The sequence below is a fragment of the Stegastes partitus genome, unplaced genomic scaffold (genome assembly GCF_000690725.1).
Source record: "Stegastes partitus isolate 25-593 unplaced genomic scaffold, Stegastes_partitus-1.0.2 Scaffold227, whole genome shotgun sequence".
Classification (NCBI taxonomy): domain Eukaryota; kingdom Metazoa; phylum Chordata; class Actinopteri; family Pomacentridae; genus Stegastes; species Stegastes partitus.
In genome coordinates, this window is record NW_007577958.1 from 342383 (window position 1) to 367173 (window position 24791).

General features: G+C 42.8%; 2 protein-coding genes across 3 annotated transcripts in view; one reads left to right on the top strand and one right to left on the bottom strand.

Moving 5' to 3' along the window:
- Positions 1-406: 406 nt before the first annotated feature.
- sp5l (Sp5 transcription factor-like) lies at positions 407-2051 on the top strand. Its single transcript, XM_008281226.1, has 2 exons — positions 407-619; positions 1017-2051. The coding sequence occupies exons 1-2, from the start codon at positions 566-568 to the stop codon at positions 2049-2051; spliced, it is 1089 nt and encodes a 362-aa protein (XP_008279448.1). The 5' UTR covers positions 407-565.
- Positions 2052-3913: 1862 nt separating this feature from the next.
- arhgef25a (Rho guanine nucleotide exchange factor (GEF) 25a) overlaps positions 3914-24791 on the bottom strand; it is a 35793-nt gene continuing 14915 nt past the window's right edge. The window contains exons 2-16 of one of the 2 annotated variants that reach the window (XM_008281228.1): positions 21140-21447; positions 20521-20631; positions 17096-17220; positions 13961-14027; positions 13431-13534; positions 13084-13153; positions 11454-11543; positions 10957-11049; positions 10481-10531; positions 10292-10369; positions 9984-10175; positions 9577-9757; positions 8253-8482; positions 7892-8026; positions 3914-5904 (exon numbers count right to left, since the gene is read on the bottom strand). In XM_008281228.1, the coding sequence (XP_008279450.1) occupies positions 5782-5904; positions 7892-8026; positions 8253-8482; positions 9577-9757; positions 9984-10175; positions 10292-10369; positions 10481-10531; positions 10957-11049; positions 11454-11543; positions 13084-13153; positions 13431-13534; positions 13961-14027; positions 17096-17220; positions 20521-20631; positions 21140-21447 (1958 nt within the window). In that variant the 3' untranslated portion in view covers positions 3914-5781. Of the gene's footprint in view, positions 5908-7891; positions 8027-8252; positions 8483-9576; positions 9758-9983; positions 10176-10291; positions 10370-10480; positions 10532-10956; positions 11050-11453; positions 11544-13083; positions 13154-13430; positions 13535-13960; positions 14028-17095; positions 17221-20520; positions 20632-21139; positions 21448-24791 lie in introns of both variants that reach the window. The other variant, XM_008281227.1, reaches the window with a different exon arrangement.

Here is a 24791-nt window from a genome sequence, read left to right on the forward strand (position 1 = left end):
ATATGATGCCTTAAGTCTTCTGTTTTTTTTTCTGCAGAACAATCGGGAGGAGGAGTCAGTTCTTGGGGTCAGCATTTGGTTGAAATTGAGTGAAATTATGAGTAGCCCACCCCTTCACCTAACGAGCCCCCCCTCCTCCTTCCTCCCTCCCGTCTCCTCTCTATTGACTGGCTCGCCTGCATCATGCTGGAGACCCCGTTGAGAGGATCTTTTCTCTCTATAAAGAGAGAAGATGCAGCTCAGGCGCCTTTGAGATGATCGCAAGGATTTACTGCGCGCCTCTCTGCCACCAACTTCAGACGGCTGCCTGCGGCTGCTTCGGCACCAAAAACCATCTGGACTGCGAGCGCATTGAGCGATATTTGACCTAGTGGACTGAGGAGACATTTGAATGACGCGGGATTTCCCAGGCTACACTGCCGAGGCGTCGGAGTCACCCAAGACCCGAATGTGAGCATCTTTTTTCCCCCCTTTCTGCGCTTCCAGCTGTAGTTGAGACTTTGTGCGTCGTCGCCTCTTGGCGCAGTTTGCGTTGCAGGTGCGTGAAGAAGGAGCGCGAGGACAGATGGCTGCGCTGACGATACAAAGGACTGACAACTTTTTGCACACCTTTTTACAGGTAATCAGTGTTTTTGATGCAAAGCGGGATGATTTATTTCCTGCTTTTGTGGCGGTGAAAGCGCGCGTCTCCACAACTTGTGAATGAATGTGTTTTAGGAGTCTGATCTGTATGAGAGTGATGCATCTTGTTTTAGTGGTAAAATAATTTCTAAACAATTATTTAACAATAATATACAGAAATTACAGTAACAGACATGACTGAAAGTATGGGAGAAAATGGAAGTGAATGTTTCAAAATTAAGAATGTATTTAAACTCTGGATCACATTTAAAGGCCAGTTTCTGAATTTTCATGATAGCATAAAATGTTTATTTTGATTTAAGAAGCTTTAAAACTTTTTATTGTCCTCACAGTGGGACATGTAAAATGGTGTATGTGTTTGTGTCACCACACAGGACCGGACGCCCAGCTCCTCTCCAGAAGGAGCCCCGAACGCCCTCTCCTTCCTGGCCACCACCTGTAGCCAGGCCTGGCAGGTGGGAGGATCTATGGGCTCAGAAGGTTCCCAGTTCCCGTACGAGGGCACCGTCAGCTCCACATCTGGAATGTTTCAGCTCTGGAGCAATGACATGGCGCCCAGCACGGCCCTCAGCACGCACCAGATGACCTTCACGGTGCCCAAGGTGCAGTTCCCTGGACACATGCAGTCTGGCCTGGGTCATCATCACCATCACCCCCATCATCACCACCACGAGCTTCCTCTCACCCCTCCGGCCGAACCGCCATCTTCGTACTCGTTTGAACTCTCCCCCGTTAAAGTGCTGTCCTCACAGCCACAGGCCAGCGGCCCGTATTATCCGCAGCACAACAGTGTGGGACAGAACTTCCCCACCTTTCTCCAGAATTCCTCGGCCAGGCATCACCTGTCTGGAGGCCATGTGGAGGAAGGGCAGCAGTGGTGGAGCCTACCCCAAACCAATGCCGCCCCTTCCAACCATCCCTTCTCCCTGGGCAGACAGCTAGTTCTGGGTCACCAGCCGCAGATAGCAGCCCTTCTCCAGGGCACCTCCAAGGGTCTGCTGAGCTCCACACGCCGCTGCCGACGCTGCAAATGCCCCAACTGCCAGGCGAACGGTGGGGGTTTGGAGTTCGGAAAGAAGAGACTGCACATCTGCCACATCCCGGAGTGTGGCAAAGTGTACAAGAAGACTTCTCACCTGAAGGCACATCTACGCTGGCATGCCGGGGAGAGGCCCTTCATCTGCAACTGGCTCTTCTGTGGTAAAAGCTTCACCCGTTCAGACGAGCTACAGCGGCACCTCCGCACACACACTGGGGAGAAGCGGTTTGGGTGCCAGCAGTGTGGCAAGAGATTCATGAGGAGTGACCACCTCTCCAAACATGTCAAGACCCACCAGACCAGGAAGAGCCGGTCAGGGCAGCCTTCACAGAGCACGGACCCTCTGCTCACCAATATCAAGAGAGAGTAAATCAGTGTGGTCCTTCATCCAGAAATAATAATCAGCAATGAACAGACTGTGTGACTCACACTCACTGCCATAGGTTTGCACTAGAGGGTAAGCATCAAGCTCCCCGAATATTTCCTCTACTTTTGACTTCAAGTAGTACCATCAAAGTATATTGAGTGACCATTTTGAGTAAAATAATTGTGTGCTGTTTGAGGCAACGCAGCTTTAAAGAAAAACTTGAAGCCTTTTTCAGTGACATTGTGAGAGTTCTGCTGCATTCACTGTACCTTCCAACATACCACACGGACAGATTTCACCTGGAACAAAACCGATTTTACACCCGTTACCATTCGAAATTTATTTAAAGTTCAACCGATGTGAAAATCTAATTTTTTTAAGCTCGTGATGTAAATATTGTATCCATGCGAAGGATGTCCCAGACATGAGAAAAATCCCAAAAGGTTTACCTTAATATGTTGTCCATATTATCATGTTCAGAATAAATGTATGCCTTAGTACAGCTTAAGGTTGCTGTAGAAAGACTCTAATTCCTGCTCTCTTCAACAATGTTTTCAGAGTGGATAAATGCCTGTGTTGCTGTTGATGAATAGATTTTTATTTCGAGACATATCCTAATTTGTCTACTTCAAGGTAGGAATCTTTTTTTTTTTTTTAATGTAAACACGAGAGTCTTTGATCTACAGATTTATCCGCTCTAAAGCAGCAATGTGACGCACCGCTGCTTCAGATTAGCAAACATTTGAAATTTGTAAGTTCTGTGTAAATTAATTATAAATATCATGAACAATTTTATTGGGGTTATGGCAGCATGTAAATTTGAATAAACATTGTCCTTGAAACTATTTCCCTGTTTCTAATAATGTTCTTCTCTTCCATCTTGGCAACTGTTTGTGAAGTAAATAGACAGCGAGAGTTAAAAAAAAAAGGTTTTAACCTTCTTACCAGCTCATCCAATAAATGTGTGAATTTGTGAGAATGCCCCCGAGCACCTAAAGATCTAACATTTTATTTAAATGATAATTTGATTGCCTTCGGAATACAAATGCTGCTCATTGTGCTGCTGGTGTGAGGGAGGAAGCTCCTAAAGAAGACCTAACATTGTGGCCTGTTCAAAGATTTTCACACCTCAAAGTAAATACTCATCCCATTGATGGGGCTGTTTGTCTCGCCTGCTGCAATCAAGTTCACAGTCATGTGGCTTTTAATGAGTGTTTTCTTTCTCTCAATGGAGAAGATTGAGTCAACAGATGCAACACAGGGCAGTGGAGAGGAATTCCCTGTGAATGGGACCCCTGTTGCTGAGACCCCCTCAGTGGTGACAGGAACTCCCTTTGATTTTGCACCCTTGTGAAAGTTAATATCCCTCTACCCCCCTCCAGTCCCCAGCCTCCATATATCACAGCCGTGTTACGATGGTCCTCGCTTTACTGCCTAGAATGGGGCTTTATTCAGAGGCCAGCCAACCAGATGTCTGCTCATCCAGGGGTTTCTTCTCTTTGTTTTTAATCCTGTTTGAACTTTCTCCAAATGGGATGCAAAAGCAAGCGAAATGCGTTGCCTTTGTCTTCGTCAGAGGTCCCACAGTGGAGTCTGAGGGCCTCCACAGCAAAATTAACACTTTAAATTCAATATTAATTCAACTAATTATAATTAGCACATTAAACTTAAAGAAAGCTATATAGATTTGTAAAGACATTTAAGGCTTTTTTTAAAAATATGTGGCTATCAATAAAATTGGCTTGACATAGTGGACAAGGCAGTTACAGAATAAAAATCCACTGAAAAAAAAATAGCAATAATATTAAGACAGGGTTGTTTAAGTCAATAAAGAAGTTAACTGTTGAGAAAGACAAACACTCTACTCAGTTTCATAAAGACACTTTTTATTTGATATGATACAACTGTTTCTACTCAAACATGACATTAACCAACCCTCTCCTGGTTTTATGTCCTCGTTTTTGGTTCTCTGTAGTGGTATTCCTTTGTGTTAACATGCACAACTGCCTGATCAGTAATTACTGTGAAAACTCGTCAGTTCACATTACCTGCAGACAGATTCTGTGAGATGGTTCAAGTCACCTGAAGTCCCACCTTTTTTTAGTTTACTTTGAGTAATTTATTGTAGCTTTTTGGACCGATTACTAAGCAGCTTCGACGTGAGCACGGAAATATGAGGCCTATTGATCTTTGGTGCAGCTGTATGATCCAACTAAACTGGAAGTGGAAGCCTTGTGGGGACCTCTACTGGCCACAAAGAAGAACAGACCTGACAGGATAGCCCCCCTTTATGCACTCCACTCTCTTCTTTTTTGTCACTTAGGCTTTACAGTCCAAATAGAAACGCAGGATATTTATGATTGTGTTGGTAGGAGCAGTGGCAAGCTGAAAGAGCATGGAACATTTTTAATGGCGAGCTGCTGTTGCTTTTGGCACTGTTGAGGAAGAAGGAGCATGCACATTTGTCAGCATTACTCTTGTTTCTGCAACAACATTTTCATTTTAACCAGCTGAAACATTTCTTGGCATACCCAGATCGCTTTTCAGCTTACAAGTGGAAAACATACGATTGCCTTTATGGTATGCATTGTACAGTATTTAGCCCATGAGGGCAAAAGCTAACAGAGATTATAGAAATGGTGCACAGCCTTGACATGACAACAGTGGACGAATAAAACAATTCATATTAGTTTAAACCAATGCATTTTTTTAAGGACGCACTCACAAGCAACTTAGGCCTGTAAAGAAAGATCTATGTAAAGTAGTAATGTACCAGTCAATCACCAAGGGAGATGTTGCATGCAGCACTTTGGGTCAGCACAGCAGGCCCTTTCGGATGCATCTACCTTGCAACTCTTCTGGAGTTGCCCAAAGAGCCAAAGTATTCTGAAGTGACGTCATACCCACAGAGAACCTCCAGGGGGCTCCCTCATGCCTTCTTGTCCAGATCAAAGGAGGGCCAGTCAAACAGAATAATAGAGCACACAAGGGGCTCTCGACACTGGCAAGAAAGAAAGTTCTTCACTTTCAGATGAAATTTGAGTGAGTAAAGTTCTTGTGGCATGTCCACATCAAGTGTTCTGCCTTTCCCCGTTCTTGTCAACATAAACAGCAAACTTGGTTGTCAGCAGGGATATGAGGGCGGAAAAAAAGTATAATTGTACTTCTCTTTCAAAAAGGGGGCATCAAAAAAAAAAGATATCAAGGAAATTTACCAGAGGGTACAAGAAGAGCCACCACCACGACTTGCACACTCGCATGCACACAAACACATCCACACATCATTTCATAAACACACATTCAGGCACACATGTAACTCCAGTGACTGCCCCAATTAGGAATGGAATCATCAAACAAATTCCCCTTGCCCTTTGAAAGAGAGAATAGTATGGAATACAAACTCTCAAAAAAGGTAAAAAGCAGAAATTGTCATAGCAGTGAGTGTCCACGGAGGGTTTTAGAACTCAGTAACATCCCACTGGGTGCTGTTCATGTACACTGAAGGTGATCAAGGCAATGTCACCTCCCTTTAAATGGCTCTCTAAAAAGGAGCAAAGTCATTTTTATACTTACAGCCCATAATTCCTTCATATATTCCTTCAGGTTCCTTCACTATCCTCCAAAACTCATGACTGAACCTCATAAGGGTTTCAGTCTGACACAAACAAACCAGTCTTGTCCTCACAGCTGGAGAACGAGCTGCAGTCCTCCTGAACCAGGAGACGCACAGAGTTCAGAGATCGTCCTCATTTAGCTGGGCGAGGTTGCTCGGACGTCGTCCAGCTGAGGGGCCTGATAGCGGAGCTTGACTCCCAGCATCAGCAGCCTGACCCCGGCGGCAGCCCTCTCCTGCTCTCTGCTGGAGAAAAGGGGAACATTCATCACACAGCTGTAAAGATCTCTCATACAAAGGTCCCACATGGTGAAAATGTATTTTTATTGTGTTTTTATGTCCAAAAAACTTGAACATGTAAAATGAACCTTAACTCGACAGGGTCAAAGCTTTAGATCCAGTCAAAATCATTCAGTTTCTTTTAAAAAAAAACAAAAAAAAACATATTTGTCAAGCTAAAACTATATGTAATCATGCTGTCTTGCTGCCTGCTGCTTTCAGGTGAGCCATTCAAAACGAGCAGTTGCCTCTGAGTCCACCAGGTTTGTTTAAGGTCTAGAGCTGCTTCTGCTAACTCTAAAATGTCAGACAAATCAAACATGGTTTGGCTACAAGAGTGAACACAAGAGTCTTCATGCACTCTCTGTGTCTTAGGAACTGAAGTCTAAATGGATTACCTTTACTTTCTAAGGTAATGTTGCTACAGTAATTGGAAAATTCTCAGTGTTGCATGCTGTGCAGCTAATGTGGCTAAAGTTACCACTAACCTTGATGGTATGTCCACGGGTCAGAACTATGTGAAAATTGTAATGCTGAGGAACATTCAGAGATAATAGAATTCTTAAAGTTGATTTGAAACCAGAAGCACCAGTGGATTACTGTGTTTCATCTTGCCTTTTGTGCTTTAGTGTAACCTAAATTCAGTCAGCGTTTCTATACGATAGCGACTGAAACCAACCATGCCATTAAGACTACATGTTAACCTGCAGTTATTTAGAGTCATTTCCAAGCTGTTACACTGCTAAACTACTGATTTTTAAACCATAACACCATCTGGCAAACTCAAAAACAAGGGCTGAGCTATGAATTCAACAATAATTCCCATCTAACACATTCATTCACATGTATGTCTGCTGCTGTGTGGTCAATCAATCACAGACACAGAGAGAGTCCTCTTCCTGAAGGCAAGAAGCAACTCACCTATATTTAGAGTGGAAACAGCCCGTTTAGAACAGAACTAAAACCATGGGTCTTACAGTCATGGTGAAATGAAACAGCTTTGCAGCATTTTCAACTGAAAATTTAACATTGCATTCAGGAGACTTTTATAAGTTTGTTTACAAAAGGGGCTCAATGTGGGACCTTTAATGCACTCAGATTGTAAGAAAACACCATTTTCTTTTTTCTACCACGGAAAATGTGAAAAAAAAAAAAATCAGAAATGTTATGTTTTACAGCATCAGTCTATAAATGCACCAGTCCATTTCTGTATCCCAGAACAAGTATGGGAAACGATTATCTGCATTCGATAAGCATCTCTCTCTGACTTCCTCGTCTTTCTCAGCCTACTTCCTGTTTGTTATGTGCCGAGCCTATCCAGCCTGAGTAAACAGAGAGAAAAGTGAAGAAAAACAACTGCCGGCCTGTCAACATTCCCCCTGTAAGGACAAGAGCCCGGTGATGATGGAGGGAGACGTTGCTAATGATAAATTTAAAACAGCAACAGGGTGCCTCTATTGTGGACCGGCCAGATGCTTACGGCAGACAGGCTGAATTAACAGAGAATGTTATTTTATGTAAGTACTGAGATCTGGGAATTTCTCTTCTAACTTAATCTAATTGTAATCTAACTGTAAAGCTACTGTAATCCATTTTCCTCAGAATCATCTAATTTTTATTGATTCCTTTGTCATCCAATAGGGGGAGAAATAACTCTTCCTTTGACTCAACAAATACCTTCACTGGATGTGTGTCTAAATAAATGGTTACCATTTACAAAAGCTTTTCATCTTTTAATTAACATTAATGAGCACATTGGAATTATTGTTACATGTTGAACAATGGTCTATTATTTCCCCAGTGGTTAGCTTCCTGCGGCTTGGTTTGTCATTAATTTTCCCAATGCTGGTGCTGAATAGTGACTGCTTGACAACTCAGAGGCACGGAAACAGGTACATTTGAACCGTAACATTCATTCGGCTTTGTCTCTAAATGCATGCAGATACACTACCTGTGCACTTTGTGTGGATGGATTGTACAGCCCATTTGACACAGCTTGACAGTTTGGCTGATCAGTGAAGCCCAGTTGGACATGTGATGGAGAAACAGTGTGGGAGTCAGCAGGGCATAGCTGGACCACAGTGGGCTGCAGATGCAGGTAAGAACAGGTAAGTCACTCAGCACTGGGGGGCATGCACATAATACAATTTGCTGCATCATTATTCAATTGTTGCAACAGGTCAAAAAAAAAAAGAAGAAAGGCTTAAGCAGTGATTCAGGTGTCTCATAAACAGAAATACTGCATTTGTGTGAGCAGTTACCGCAGGACAGCGCCACTGTACGGAGGGAAGAGGGAGGTTAAAGAAACCTACATCTCTCAGCGAGTAGGTCTCACTGGGTCCTTGGTTCTGGCCTTGGCTCGGCAGGTAGAGCGTGGGCAGGGAGGTGTTGTGAGAGTGGAGGGAGGGCAGCTTATGGCGGTCAATAGAGGCAGAGGAGTGGGGTCGCAGGGCGCTGGCAGCAGACAGAGGTGGCCTCATGCTGCGACCCAGGCTATTGGACTTGCTCTCTCGCCGCTGGTACTCGATAGGTGACTGTAAGGCTGAAAGACACAAGGAACAGAGAGTTGTCTTTTCAATCCCCACTGCTCATTCTGAATGTTAGTTGCAGCATTTCATATCAGGTGGATCCAGCATTTATTTGTTACAATAAATCTATGTTCTCTGATTTACAGCATTGGTCAACTTCTCCTATAAAGATATGTTTCCAAATCATTACATCACAAAGTTATTTTATATTGCAATTCATTTTCTGTTCATACACCAGCAGCCACACCAACGTGCTCAGTTGCTGACAAAAACATTAATAAGCACCTGTCGTGTGTTACAAACCATTTATTATATGTTTACTACTAATTAATAATGCTATATAGGGAAGTGTTTCAATTCTGTCTGCTTAACACAAAGAGACCATGGACTAATGACATGTCATATTAAGGATGATAAATACTCATAAAACTATGTAATACCTACAATATACCTCAAAGCACAGATTGCTCAGTCAAAATTTTAAAATAAGGTGATGAAATATTTTTTCTGAATATGAAAAATGTGTCAATACTGTGAGCGCCGTACTGACTAGCTTGATATAGACTCTCCTCCAATTTTGACAGAGTATCTTAACCTTACTAAGTTTCTTTGTTCATTTTTACTCTTTTGTTCTTATTCGGCTTCCACATAAAGACCACACAATCAAACAATGAAACCATCTCAGCTCATACAGACTCCGTGGTGCATTTGTGCTCACAGCTTAGTCAATACATGGAAATGATGCCAAGCTGGAGCATGATTTATGGATTTGGGAGATGTGATGTAGTCTTCCCCACACAGCCACTAACATGCCTCCTCATAGGGAATCTTTGGTTTGGTTGATGTACAGTTTTGTAGGGTCTTATTTTTAAATAATGTTGTTGTGACTTTTATATCACTTCACATTTTAATCGTACTATTTGCTATACTCAGGCACATCCTCATCATAAATCCCACTGCAGGATATCAACATTAATATTTAAACTTATCAGTTCTTTCATTCAGTGTTTGTTTGGGTTTTTTTTCCCTCTACTTTGGCTCAGCAGCTGTTGTTTCAAATGTGTTGTATGAATAATGCCGACTTCACTTGACCTCAGCTGAGACTTACCATTGAGGAAGTTGCGCTGGCTTTCCAAGATCTGAACCACATCGTTGACCCAGGCTCTGCAGATCTCAGGGGAGGACGCCTGCAGCTGGAAGCGCACCACGCTCCCGTCAGGGTTACGTGAAGTCAGTACAAAGCGAGCGTCATCGCCCTCCACGCTGGGCTCCACCCCCAGGCAGCTCACCTGGAACACAGCACATCTGACTAGCACCTGCGAGGAGTTCATCCCGCTGAGGTGCTTGTTAAATACGTGACTAACACATGCAAGCCTCTAAAAAAGCCCTCACCGCGGAGTTATGTAACATGCAGATTTAGGCAGGAATAAATGTGGCGTGAATCTGTTGTGTAATTCATAACCTGGGAGGGAGTTGAATTTTAGAATATTTGCAATTTAATTTTGTTAAAACCACCTTGATGCTGTTTTTAAAGGTGTATCCGGGGAGCGAAAAGCCTTTCTTCCGGTCGATTGGCTCACTAAAGATGACCAGCTGCTCAAATAGGAAGATCCGTCTTTCCTTGGCTCGAGACAGAAAGCTACAGTCCTGCTCGATAACAGTGAAGGTGTCTTGTTGGAGCAGTTTGCCCTGGGCTGTGATCTTCCCCTGGTACCACAGCAAAGATTAACAAAATAAACAGAGGAAGTCATTACAGTGTGGCTTTCACAAGCCGAACATTCAGCGCCAGAAATGTTTTGATGATCGAAAATCCTGACATGTACCTCGAAGCCTTGTAGTCGACCCACGTTCATCATATCGTTGCAACGTTTTGGCACAAAGCACATCACCTCAACTGCCTTCTGTTTAAGGACAGATGCGCATTTGTTTTTAGGATCAGTACAAAAAACAACATGATAGTACACAAACAAAACAAAGCATTAAACCTCATAATAGTACATCAGGACACCCACCTCCAGCTCCTCTGTGTCCATCCCTGCTTTGGTGTAATACTTTAGGAAGTCCTGGTGAAATAAACACAGCATGATCACTACAGCATTCCAGGTTTACTGCCAGGGAAAGGTGAGGACATCTGGAGGAGTCTTTACGGGTGCTAAACTAAGCTTTTATTCGAGTGCCAAAGGGCAACGTTTTACATTTAGGAAAGGTTTTATACCAGGGATGTAATTTATGATTGTCATCAAAGACAGAATCCTATGGTAAGATTAGAGCCTCATTCTGTAATTTTCCTCTTCCTCTCGGACTTTAAAGCAGCCTGAACAGACAATACGCTCTGTGTTTATGCACACAGGGGTGTATGTGAGTGTTTTTGTGTCCTTTGTATGTTTACGGCTTCTCGGCGGACCCCGCTGTGTGTCTCACAGTTGCTCAGCGTGTGCGTAAAGGTGCTGGTGTGTGATCAACAGCACAGCGGTGACCGGTTCTTCACCTTGAGCAGTAGCTGGTACTTCATGATCCTCTGGACAGGTTTGATGAGCAGGTCGTTGAGCTGCAACCTGTGGCCCAGCTGCTGCCGGAGCTCCTGACGGCGGAGACGGATATAACATCAGTCAGCCTGACAGCAACGGCACAAAAACACGGTGGCTGATGGCCAATATAATCCCTCTAAAACAATCAACTACAGGGATTGTACTGTATGTCTATTTGTCTTTTGTTTAGTGTCAATGAAAATGAACTGATTACAGTCTGAATAATAAATGGCAGCTCAAAACAGATCCACATGGCTATGTATAATACATAGAGCAGGCACAGTGGGACATTCATGCATACCGAGTGTCTTATTAACTGCAGGCTTGAGTGGCAGGTGACTGGTCAGACAAAACCAGCATTCTGAAGACATCAAACCACAACTATGTACAAGAATCGATGTAAAAAAAAAAAAAAGCCATAGGATAAAAGTAAAGTTAGATGGCAAGCGCCGCTCACCTCAAAGTATGTTTCGATGTACTCTGAGACAATGTGTTCCGACTTGGGCTTGTTCTGACAGTACACAACATACATATGCAACCGCCTCTCCTGTAATTCAAACCAAATACACATCTCATTACAAAACCATTCATAACAAAAGAACTCCTCTTACCCACCAACTTTAAAAGACTTGAAGACTTCAACAAGAGTCTTTAAGTGAGAAAAATGTCTTTAATAGCATTACAAAAACAGAAAATGCCCCTGAAAGCGAGCGAAAACAAGAGAGATCAATGTGCAGTGTCTCTGGTTGCTGTTTGGGATGAAAGGGAGCACAGCAATAATGATTTGTCTCAGGGTGCTCTGCCTTTGAAGCTGACTCTGTCTGGTAGCGCCTACTCTTCTGTGACTAATTGGCAAGGGAGTGCAGATGTGGCGGTCCTGAGAGTCCTAATGGAGCTCCATGTAGATGAGCATTGGGTTATGTATAATTCACCCGGGTTACCTTCAGTGTAACCAGAGCCTTTTAGAACCTGCCGATATAAGAGTGTACCTAGCAACGGGCTGCATGGCTCTGTAACCTAGAGAACGGGTGAGCCGCTCCGCCTGAATATGGACATCATGTAACAGACGACAGCTGCTGAAATAATGTGCATCTGTTTGTCTAGCAGCATTCTGTACGACGCTGCGGTTGCATGTTCACGTGTTTATACGCCGCCTGCGTGTAAGTGAGCACACATGTTGCGTATTGGTGACACGGCTCTTGTTAAAAGCGGATTGAGCTTTCTGCTTTTCATTAGGACCGTGTTCCCAGTCTGCTTGTTTTCACAGTTTGACACCATGCTTAGATTTAGTTACAAGTTTCTTTATTCCCCCACAGGCTTTTTAAGTTGATTATCCAGTGCCGCTAAGCATTATTGAATTGTTTAAAGAGCTACGGTGAGAGAGAGCGAACATAGCAAAAGAGAGACAGAGACGTTTAATCCAATCAGCTTCAAACAAGAAGCAAAGCCAAGTTGGTCAAATTACCCATCATGTCTACCTAGTCTGCATGTGCCGCCACTTAGCCAATATATACATAAATCTAATTTTGCTCCCTGTGTAAGTCCTGTGACCCTATACTGACTTCGACTCTATTCTGTTCCAAGAACAATATATTTAACAGTGGATCTTTGTCACACGCATCAGTTTTACTTCATTCTTTATTCAAGATACGTAGGAAGAAGTAGGTCACTTTTTCTAGGTGGAAAAAAAGCGTTCTTATCAAAGAGCCTGACCTGAGGACTTGTTATTCATCATCTTTTTCTTGTTGTCTTTTCTGACTGTTTTTTCCCTAGTGTTTCCTGACCGGTCCAGCCCAGACTGTGAGATCAGTCATTCGTGTGTACGTGTGTGTGTGTGTTCGCAGCACGCACAGTTGTAAAAACACATTCTGACTGCGACGTATCAGTAACAGGGAAGTGGAAGGAGAGACGCTGTCGGCTGAGAGAGAAGGAAAAGAGGAACGGTATAGGATAAACAGCCGCTCTGGGTGTTTTCTTAGCTCTTTTCACCTTCGGCACAAGGAAGCGGACCCAGACACTTCCAATGTGCGTGTGTGTGTGTGTGCGTGTGTGTGTGTGTGTGTGTGTGTCACTTTAGACATACTCACATGTTTAATGAAGAGCTGAGCCAGCCTTTCTGGCTCTGCCAAACACTTCTCCAGCTCTCCCAGGAAGTAGCTACAGTACAAAACACACACACACACACACACACACACACACACACACACACACACACACGCGCGCACAAACATATACAAACACAACCATCCCCGAAACGGAAGGTCAGATTTGCCTCCTGACCTATTGTTCCTTTGTCCTGCACGCAGCTACAAACACAGAGCTCTCCAAACCACTGTCTGTATCTCACTGTAAATGCACTCGGTGTAAACTTGCAATTTTATCACGTACAAAGTAAACGCTTTCAAAAAATAAATAAAGAAAATAAGGCACTTACTCTTTATGCCAGTCAAATATTTGGTGAATGTTCCCAAAAACAATCTTGTCCTTTCCCTTCATGTCCTCCGGTACACCTTTGGAGGTCATTGTGGCCATGTAACCCTGCGACGGAAGAACAAAGCTGCTTATGTCTGTTCACACCTATCAAAACCCACATCTGGCTCTGAATAACACCAGTAAATATAGCCAGGCTGTTATAACAAAGAGCCGTGATCACACATAAGCTATTATTGAGCTTTTATTTACTTTCAGATGGCAAGAATTCTTCTCTGACCCAAAATATCCTCAGCTATTTAAGGCACCAGGAGATGGATAGCCCTGCAACATAATACTCTGCAAGCTAATAATTCACAAAATCTGCTTAAGGCTGGAGACGGTGGGATGGAGGCAGACCAAAGTGTGGAGTAAAGTGGAGGAATTGTGATGATTAGGATTTAGAGCTTTCTCTGACAGACTGTGTGGATGACTAAGTTCCTTCTTCTGTGTCAGTGCAGATTGTGTGTTCCGAGCTGTCAGACAGAGTTTTACCTCCACTATGAGCCCCAGGTCTGCCACATAGTGCTTTTCTGTCTCAATAAGCTCCTTCAGTACATACCTGTAAAAAGATAGAAATGAGGAAAGATTAGTGTTAGAGTTAGGCTACCGAATTTATGTTCCACATGGCAAAACACATAAGTAATAATTAGTATTTTACAGGTCCCAGAGTCCCTATAATTTTCCAAAAATGAAACTAATACCAGATTGTAATTCCATGTGAAGTTTCCTGGGAAGGATTAAAAATGATTTGGTACAAGTTAGAGAGAAAACAGAGACGATATTCAGCTGGTAGCTTTCAAATGACTAAATGTAATTAATTAATGCAACCAGAAGAATTGTTCAGTCAGTCCACAGCACATCAGATGGACAGGAAGAACGTGATTATTCACCCTTCTAGATTCAATAGTATTTATATTAGCACCAGATTGTAAGTCACTCCAGGGCACTTTACATAGTAAGGTGAAGATGTGATTTATATAAATATGAAATCTTTCAAACATTTGTGATAGTGTTATCAGAGAAAGTATTGGTATATAGATCTAAATATTTCTTCATGTTTGCTGCTGTCTTTGAAGCAGCGCTACTGACTAAATGAACCAACTCAGTTCAATCAAACTCCATCTGATTTTTATACCAACAGATCACAACATAAGTCATCACATTACATAGAACAGTCAAGATCGTACATGATCATAGGGAGAAACCAAATGGTTCTTCATTGAGTGACAACTTGGCAACAGTGAGGAGGTAAAGCTCCCTTGAACAGAGCTGAACCTCCAGCAGAACCAGGCTCAGGAAAGGCAGTCGTCTGTCTCAACCGGCTGAGCTGAACAGAGGTGCTCAGAGCGACATGGGAAGTCCCCCCCCCCCCCAGCAGCTAAAGCCTGTAGCAGCACAACTAAGGAATGGTTCAGGGTCACATGAACCAGTCCTAAATATAAGCTCTAGATAAAAGGAAAGTTTTAAGCCTGCTCATAAAAGTAAAAGCCTCCAGAACCCAAACTGGGACCTGGGTCCACAGCAGAGGAGCCTGATAGCTGAAGGCTCCCATTCTGCTTATAGAAACTTTGGGAACCACAAGTAGATCTGCACACACTGATTTTTGAATTTTATTTATTTATTTTTTTTAGATATTGTTTCAGTGTGGAACAGGTGCACAGAGCATTTCACTGCGCGTCACACCATTTCTAACTGTGTTTGTGACCGATAAAGGCCTTGAATCCTTCAAAGCAAAGTGCTCTGTGGGATAATACGGTACTACAAGGTCTTTAAGATAAGTTGGAGATTTGTCATTGAGGGCTTTGCTTGAGAAAAGAGGGATTTTTGAGGGAGCCAATAAAATAAAGCTAGCATGGGAGAAATGTGATCTCTCTCGCAAGTTCCTGTCAGAACTTTGGCTGCAGCATCACTCTGAGACAAAGATGTTCCTGATTTTGACAATATTGAGCAAGTAAGAGAAGACTGCCCAACAGATTCTATTTTATGTGTGAAAGGACCCACAGTCGTACTGGAACTATATGGTTTCTGATCAAATAAAATGACTTCAGTTTCAGAACTTAGAAGAAGAAAATTACAGGTCATCCATCATCAGTAAGGTAAGTTTGACTAATTCATCTGTTACAAGTGGCTTTATCGATAAACATTTTGTAGGTTTCATCCACACAGCAATGAACATTTAAGTGTTTTTAAACTATTGTGTTTTTTAAAAAATGTCAATGTGTCTTCATGATGACAAGCAAGCAATCCAGATATAAAACTGAAGTAAGATGGAGAATAAAGAGTCCATTGAATAAATTAATTGTTAAGTTTTCCCTTTAAGGAAGATTGTATGGAATCAACAACTGATTTATACTAATGTAACTACAACATACTGTATACTGCTACCCAGGCAACAGATAATATCCTCTTTTTTCTTAACAGCTCAAATAACTATGTGTGTGTAGGCCTACTTAATGTTGGTAGTGTACAGTTTCTGAGTCTATTTTTAGCATAGTTAGTATTTCATATAGTTTCTTCTAGGAAACATCTTCGTAAATTTGTCAAAAATCATGAGACAGGTTAAAGGAACGAGGGTTTACTTCTCTCTGTTTCATTGCAGCGGCTGACCTCATAGGCCCTTTAGACCACAGACATTTGTCTTGTCTTGTCTTGTAATCGCATTAACAATGGCTCAGTTATGTTCAAGCATCCCAGTGAGACATAACAATATCAAACTGAACCAGCAGGATCCTGACACTGAAGCAGATAAATGAAATTCAGTCGCCATTATTTTCCGTAATAGAGAGATGTTCTTTCTGAAGAAGGAAATCATTTCAAAGAAAAATCCACAAAATAATTTGATGGTTATCGAGTTAAAATATTACACTAATAATGTGAAGAAGGAAAAAAAAACATGTTTGAGTAGTTTAGAAAGTGCCATCACACAGTTTATCCAGAGCAGCTTCAACTCGGTTTTTAATACGGTCAGAGCTGTCGGCAGCACATGTAGCAGAGCAGATGCGGAGTCAAGCTGTGTCTTTACAGTGAATTGCCAAGTAGTTGGTGAATACATTGTTGGAAAGTTAATAAACAATGACCCAATCATTTTCCCTAAAATTACTCCAGCATCAGCATCTGCTGTAAAAATCCTGTACTGGTCATTTTCTAACTCATACATCTTGCTAGTTACTGGATATGATTTTAAATCAAATTTTTTTGTGCCTAATTATCAAACTTTTTTCCAAACATTTAGCACTGTGGCTCTAGGATGGGAAATATAAGCCATACACTCAACTAGATTATCCTCCAGACTGAAATATGGATGAATTACTAGACATTTAGTATTGATGATGTATCCTGATGACTTTGATTTTGTCTTGACTTTTCATTTAGTGCCACCTTTAGGTCAAAATCCTTTATAACCTTATAACTGCCTGTTAAAACACATTTCCAGCAGCCTCAGCTGTACTCTGTGGAAACACAGTAGACAACATCCTGCAGCTACACTCAAGCGTAATGCTGTTATATATATTCTGATGCTGTAACACATTTATTTAGAGGATGTATGACAGAATGATTGCCTTGAGAGTTATTGTTTGAGATAAATGATGTGATGTGATCTTTTGATTTGATTGACAAAATACATACATGCTTTTCTCTAAGGCACTCTTCCTTTCCTCCTCGGTGTCAGCAGCAGCTGACCATTGGCTGGCGGTGTCGTCCATCAAGACGGACCCACTGTCATCTGGCAGAACACTGGTGGACTGAGTGTCCTGAGGAGGCACAGACAGACAAACGGACAGACAGAGAAACCGTTTATCAAAGGTCCACTGCCAGTAATGTGGATCATGCCGGGAATAAAGTAAACAGAGGGAGATAAAGAGCAGCAGAGCAATGGTAATGATGCAGGTTGCCAAGGTGACCAGGGCAGGCGAAGAGACACGAGGAACAGAGATTGAATGATAAAAAGATCTGATTCAGATTGCTGCCGTTAATGATCCATGCTGTGCCACACATAGATAAAAGATAAAGACAGAGGGAGCAATAGTCTCCGTAGTTTCAGGAGATGACAAATTAAGCTGTAAAGTTTAGGATACAAGTATTACACACCAGCACTAAGTAGCGTTTCTGATGTGTGAATTCATAATTGAGGTTTCAAACATATACTTATAGATGCATGACGCTCTTTTTTGATTTTATGCTTGCATCACTTTTCCAGCTACATCTGCATCAGCATTTCCTAGTACTGATTTATAATCTGCAATGCACGTGGGATAAAAACCAAGGCTGCTAATCGATTGTGTTCATGGGTTACATACTAGTACATGACCTCCTTTTCATGCTTTTTCCTGGAATTGATATCATTTCCTGTGGGGGTCCTGGTGCAAATATAGAGTCATTGTGCGCACCGCAACAAAGCCTACAGAGACCAAAATTGTGACTAACTCAAAGGACACATGCTTCGCTTTTTGCACACAAACCTCGTGTTTGTGTAACCTAGTATTTCTGTCTCACAACACAACCTCTTATCCCCTTTACATGGCCATTCAGTGACTCACTACAATATGTCTGCACAATTTTATCTGCTTACAAAGTTCTTCCTTCTATTTTTATCCATCAAGTCATTTCTTTAAAGTCTTTCCTGACTCTGTAAACTTATAGGGGCAACCGTCTGTCTTCAACTAAATCCTCATGTCCCCCTTGTCCGAGTCAAGCAGAACCTCCCCACCTTAAACACATACACAAACCTGCACACACCACAGACATACACCTAATCCCTTAGACTCCTCCGGCAGACAGCTGCCTGATGGAGAAATAAACAGATGGGCGGATAGATACACATATAAGCAAATGGAAAGAGGGATAGGACTTTCTCCTTTTCTTCTCTGATCCAGTTCGACTCGTTCACCTGCCATCTCCTTGATGAACTTGTTGGCATCTACAAGCACTGAGCTCTCTGTTCTGTCACAATGATGTGTGGGAGCGACATAAAGAATGAAAGAGACAAACCAAGCAGAGAGAGACAAGCGTGTAAGGAGAGACAGGGAGGCTCCATAAAGACCCTTGCTCCCCCAGCTTGTCTTGCCCCGCTAGGAGTGCTCCAGCCTGGCTGACAGGTTTCCCTGGCTCCCTGATCATTTCCAGATGTGTTGTGGCAAAGCCCACAGGAAAAATTCCCCCATCTCCCTCTGTTGTAAGTTTTGTTTTTCTACCCAGAAGCCCACAAAAAAGAACTGACAACAGTTTTCGGATAAGCTGAGGTCATGCTTTTTTTTGTAGAATTTTTCCAAAGAAATCTATAAAAACATTCAATCAAATCAGTGTGAGGTCATTATAAACTCAGAAAATACACATCAAAAGAGTGTATGGATGACAAAAAAACAGTTTTAAGTTTCATGAAAAAATAGTCAAAAAGAAAAAAAACCTTCTTGAAAATATTAGCTTTTCAAAAACTGTTCCTGGTTTCACCATCATTAAATACAATTTACAATGACTGAAGCAGTGTTTAAGTCATATGAGTAAACTTTTCATAGTTTCATCATTTGTTTATCTGCACCTGTTTAAGTATTTAACATTCATCATTTTCTATTCATAGCAGTAGCATATCAGTTTTAATTATTTAGTTATTTTCTGACACAAATCACTGCAAATCACCAGTATTAAAGTGGAATTAAAGTGGTTATCTCCAATGTAGAAAACTCCAATTCAGTAGCATTACTGCTCTCGTCACAGAGAAAATGATGGATTTCAAAAGATCTCATAATAACTGAACCACTCAGTGCTTCTTTTTTTTTTAATTTGTTGAATTTTTCTCTCTTTATTTGTTTTGTTTGCTCGCCTGTTTGTTTCACCAGTTACCTTTCTCAGGAAAATTAATTTACTGAACATTTTGATCTATAATTCTGGCTTGTTTTTGACTCTTCAGTTTAACTGTGGACATCTTTGCAGTAATCAAAAACCACATTACATTGTGTTGCCAAAAAAGAAAAAAGGAGACAAACAACAACGCACATAACAGCGGACCTGCGACCAGTGAAGGTGGGTTGGATGTCTGAAACCTCCCTCTCGGATATGACTGACCTACATAATTTAATCTCTCTTCCCCTGTCTAGCCCTCGCTCTCCCTCCAAAGATTGGCAGTAAAAACACCAAGGCACTTACCTCATCCCTCTGATCTAATCGTATTAATGCGTTTCAATGTGTTGTTTTTGAGGCCGAAATTAGGATTTAAGTGCCCAGGTGTTGATTCACAAACGGGAGACGCTCCACAACGGTCGAGCGCTCAGACATCATTATCGTTTCATATATTCAGCCACTGCCGATTATTACAACGTTGCTGCCGTTAAGCAAACCCCAGTTCCTGCCACGCTTCCGCCGCGCAGCAATAAGGGACCCGGCATGAGCACCCAGCTCTGAGTCGCTCCTTTGCCTCAAGCCGCAGACTGCGAGGCTTTGATGGAGAAATGAAAACGTATGTGTTCGCATTCTTCGCTGAACGTTTCTTTGTTTCCAGAAGTGGAGTCATCTTTCATCACATCTGCCATTTTCTTGCTATTTCCTATTTATCTCCAGGCATGTCCTTTTGTAACACGCCGAATGTGAGTCATGCATCACACAGGTCGTTGTCAAACTCTGCCCTCTGCTCCTCGGGGGCATTTATCTGCTCTTGAGTAAACCGTGTATTCATTTAGAGTCGCTTACATGTGTGAGCTTTATATCTAAGGATGTGTCTCTGGTCATGCGTGCGTACGTGTGGTTGAATCTGTGCGCTTGATCGTCGAGCTCCTGGACGTTAGTCATTTCCAGATCTGGCTGGAGGGCCACAGAGACAAAGAGCCGTGATGTCACCTCCCCACCTCATTGAGAATATTACTCCCAGTTCTCTCACAAACTGCCCAAAAACCTGTAGTGGATTTTATTCTTCAAAGATTGATTCTCATTCTAGAAAACATGCATCCCTTTAAAAACAGCCTGTTACATAAGCTCTGTTTGGTGAAGCAAATAATACGTGATGATTGATACAACAGGTTAGACTCGTGTGTTGGTTTAATAGTTTGTCTTTGCTGGCTGACCTGGGCGTTTGGCAGTGACGTGCAGCCAATCAGCGAGTCAGTTATGTAGCTGGGTGACTGTAGTGTAGCTGGTGACAGGTCCTCAGGGCTTGCCAGGCCATCTTTCCACTCCTGGAACAAAGCGCACATATCCACAGGGTCTGAATAACACAACATGATGCAAAATGTCCGTAGTATGCTACACACAGACAGCTGCAAAACAGAACAAGGATGCACACGGGTCACAGAACATGGAGGAGTGAGTTAGAGCGGACTGAGCCAGCAGTGCTGCTGTCATACAGCAACATCTCCACCTGACGCGATGCTCAGCCCTCTGTGGACAAACTCCACATCAAACACGTATCTCTGCTGACATTCTTGAGCTACCTAAAGTAAACAAGCTGTGGTCAGGATGTTAGCTTTAATTTGTGTTTGTATAAGACTGAAGTTTTACATGTTTACTTCAGAACTAGTTCATTCAAGGGCCTTGTGATAATAATTACAGTTTTTGAGTTTACTTATTAGGTGGGTCTGCTCAAATGTGCCAAAGGGAACTTGAACCACAAAGTCAGCACGCAAAGTCTTGTGTCTTGAAGAGAAAAAACATTCTTATTGCAATTTAAATGTTAGATTTTCTCACCAGTTCTCTGTGGGTGACAGGCAGGATGGTGAGAGTGTCGTCAGGCCTCGGGGGGCTGCCCAGATCCAGGCTATGGCTGTGAGGCGGAAGAGGTGGAGGCTTCCCCTCCAGTTTGCGGACCTGACGCTCTCCTTTGGCCGTGGACCCAGCGCTGAGTTTGCGTACAGGGTTCGTGAGCCACTTCTTCAAGGTGCTCACGGAGCGTCTGGAGCCCGGGGAGCTGGGGGCCGAGCTGCCTGACGCCTGCGGGGGCAGCGATGCCACAGAGGTGGAGATGCTGCCCTCGCTGCCTGCTGCCGAGTACGAGTCTGCAGAGAATTACACAGAGGGAGGAAGAAGGAGCAAGAGGTTATTGTGTGAAGGCAGACAAGAAGCGTGTGAAGATAAACAACTGATAATAGGAGTTAAATGGGCCACAGGGCAGAGTACACTCTCCACATTCAGACCTTGTCAGACTTGAATCAATGAATTAATCTATGGAATGAAACAGAAGTGCAAAAAGAGCATTTTGTTCAAGGCGAGAGACGACATGACTGACAGTTAGATGAGGGCAGAAGTGTAGGTCTGTCTGGAGGCAGAAGACGTGTCAGCACACCAGGAGAGGAAAAGTCAAGAGAGAAAATCAAAACAAAGAGTGGATTTATAAATAGCCTTGCTTTTCAAACACAGCTGTGCAGCTGTGCAGCCGCACCATAAAAGATGTACTATTCTCTTTATGCCAGCAGACCTGTTTTTTTTTCTTTTTTATATATTGAGCTGTGCATCTGTGCATGTCATCATCACATGACCACACTCTGATGCGAGGCAGACAGCAGAGGTCAGGATGGCTGGAGTTCTACATGAAAAACAGACCAGATGCAGATGGACCGCTGCACAGGGATGTCAGGAGGACACGGGAAGTGAGCTGGAGGGGGGGTTCAGTCGGGACCGGACATCCACTTTAATCCTTTGTAGAAGGGGAGATCCTCGCCTGGGACTGTTTGTTTTCTTCTGCATTGTCCTCCTCGTCCACCCAACCTCCTTGCCCTTCCTCCTGCCTTCCTCAAGTCCTCCTTCTAAACTGTGCGTCTGGAGTGTTTTATCTGTTCAGTCGCAGTTCGGTCATGCTTCCCATCCATCTTCACGCCCCTAGAACTCTGACCCTTAACTCACCACTCTCCTACAGATGGAGAAACACTCTGTCGGGCTAAGAATCACTTCCATGACCATTTATCGTTCAAATATAGCAGCGATTTCACCCCCAGTTCCCAGCGATAAGTGACACAATTGAAGGAAGGAAAAAAATATTTCAGCTTCATTTTGCAGGAAAATGTGCGTTTCTAGAAAGTTTCTGTTAAGTTTGTGAATTTGTTATGCGTCTGTTTATAAGACGACAACGTTGACCTCATTCCAGTGCTCCTTATGCGAGCCACAGACGAAGATCTTATCACGGCTCTCAGCAGCAGAGACCCAGACTTCAGAAGCCACAATGACACCACGTGGCCCATTTTGTGAGTGTCCCGACTTCAAAGGCAAAACTTGAATAAATTCATGACCCTCTTCGATGTTCATAGTGGCGACAACTGAGCATTTCTACACTTTATTCATTCAATTTCCTTCTCTCCGAAAGTACAATAGCAGCCACTGTGCCGATCAATGAGAACGAACTTTGCACTGCGCAAAACTCAGTCACAGTTTTTGAGAAATGGTTAACCTCAGAGCGAGCAAACCGTCTCACATTCCTGCCGATGCGCAACATTTAGGCTGAATATATAATTTGTGGATCTGGGCTGCTGACAAAAAACCCTCAAACTTGTTGTTGTTGTGTATTTTCACCACAAAGACACCATCTGCTCTGTAATTTTTTGTCCAACATGTCTCACAAGCATCATGCATTCATGTGTGTGATCTCAGGGTGGCCAACTTCCCCATCCTCTCCTCTGCCACTCCTCCTCCCCCCCCGCCCCCCATTCATATAAAACACTGGAGAGTGTAAGGAGATCCAAGGCTGGCAGGATGGAGAGACTGGTACAAAGAAGAGAGACGGCTAAACCCTGCGGGGAATAGACAGAAACTGTTGGGATATCAGAATGCATCTGAAAGCCATTGTATTTATGGCTGGAACTGGAAAAAAGCAAAGCGTACACCGTCTGTGAAGGTCTCCTGCCAGAGAAGAAGAAGAAAGGATGTGAAAATGGTGAGCACATGTGATACTGTGCAGCCTCCAAACTCTCAACTTCTACGACCTTTAACAAGGGCCAGACACAGCGGTTTGTATTTCCTAGCGTTCACTGCTCAGGTTCAGTCAGGCCAATGTTTGGGGGTCAAAGTGTGGAGGTACAGCCAGTAAGACCATTTCTAACTATCTCCAGACATCAGCTGAAAAAAGAATTTAAAAATGAGGAAAAGACAGACTGACACCCTCTGAGTGCCTGGAAGTGATTGGAAGCGAGTGGAGACAGTGCAGCTTCATGATTTGCTGCATCTGAATGATACAGGGGCTCCTGTCACAATGCACAGATTTACAACGTACATTATTTACAGGTTTTATAATGGCGAGCCTTACATCTCTCACCATGGCAACACCGCAGTTCTCCCTCTGATGTGTTTATGTATCTGTTTCCCTGCTGGAAGGTTTAATCTCTGTTCTCATACATGCCATCACAGAGACACCTCCAACACTTTTTTTTTTTTTTACAGCAATATTGAGGAAACTGTAAAACTCAAAGGGAGACGATGAGCTTCCCCTCAGAGCAACATGCCTCCGCTCTCTCCCCACACGATAAGCAGAGTTTGATGCTGTTATACACCTACAAAGAGGAAACTGGGAGAAACATTCCTTCCCACTCGCTCCCCGTCTTGCTGCATGCTGGTAATGCCCATTGATATTCATCTCCATAATGGCACTGCTAAGAAAAGATTACCCCGGCTGATTTTGTTAATGCAACTTCACTATTGTTTATGTGCTTACGATAATTAACAGTTGAAGGCACAGGGCAGCAGGACTGCATTAAGCTGGCCCGATCTGTGGCGATCAGTTAATGCTGGGCTTTCACCAGTCGCCCACTCACTGTCTGAAAGGCTGAGTGGCTGCCGGTGTGGGAGGTTCGTCCAAAATTGCTGTACTATGTAACTTTAGAGCCAAGTGGGTTTCTACTGCAAAGTAGTTCCAGATTTCCTCTTGATGGTGCTCAGTCAAAATGAAATCTGATCGTACTGATCAGAAAATCTAATCATCTTACAGCGTTTGTGTTTGTACGGTATTACAGTACTCGTATTGATAAGCATAAACGGTTTGTTGCGCTAAATCAAGCCTTTGACTCCTTGTTCTAATCATTTCAGGGCTTTATTTTCTTGATTAAGCAATTAATTACTGAACATTTAGAAAACTTTCCTTCACAGTTTCCAAGAACCCAAAATGACTTCATTGAATGTCTTGTGTTGTCCAAAACCAAATGCATATTAATTTACTGAAAGGGAAAGCAGAAGATCAGTACAGTTTAGAGGGAAGAATCCTCAAATGTTTGTTGTTTGAAAAAAGTAATGAGAAACATCAAACTGTATCAAAGTAGTTTCAGATTAACTTTTCAAAAGACCAATAAAGATTATTCCATTGACTGAGCTCCACATTATTTGATGTCACTCTTGTTATGTGGTTTACACGCACCGTCAG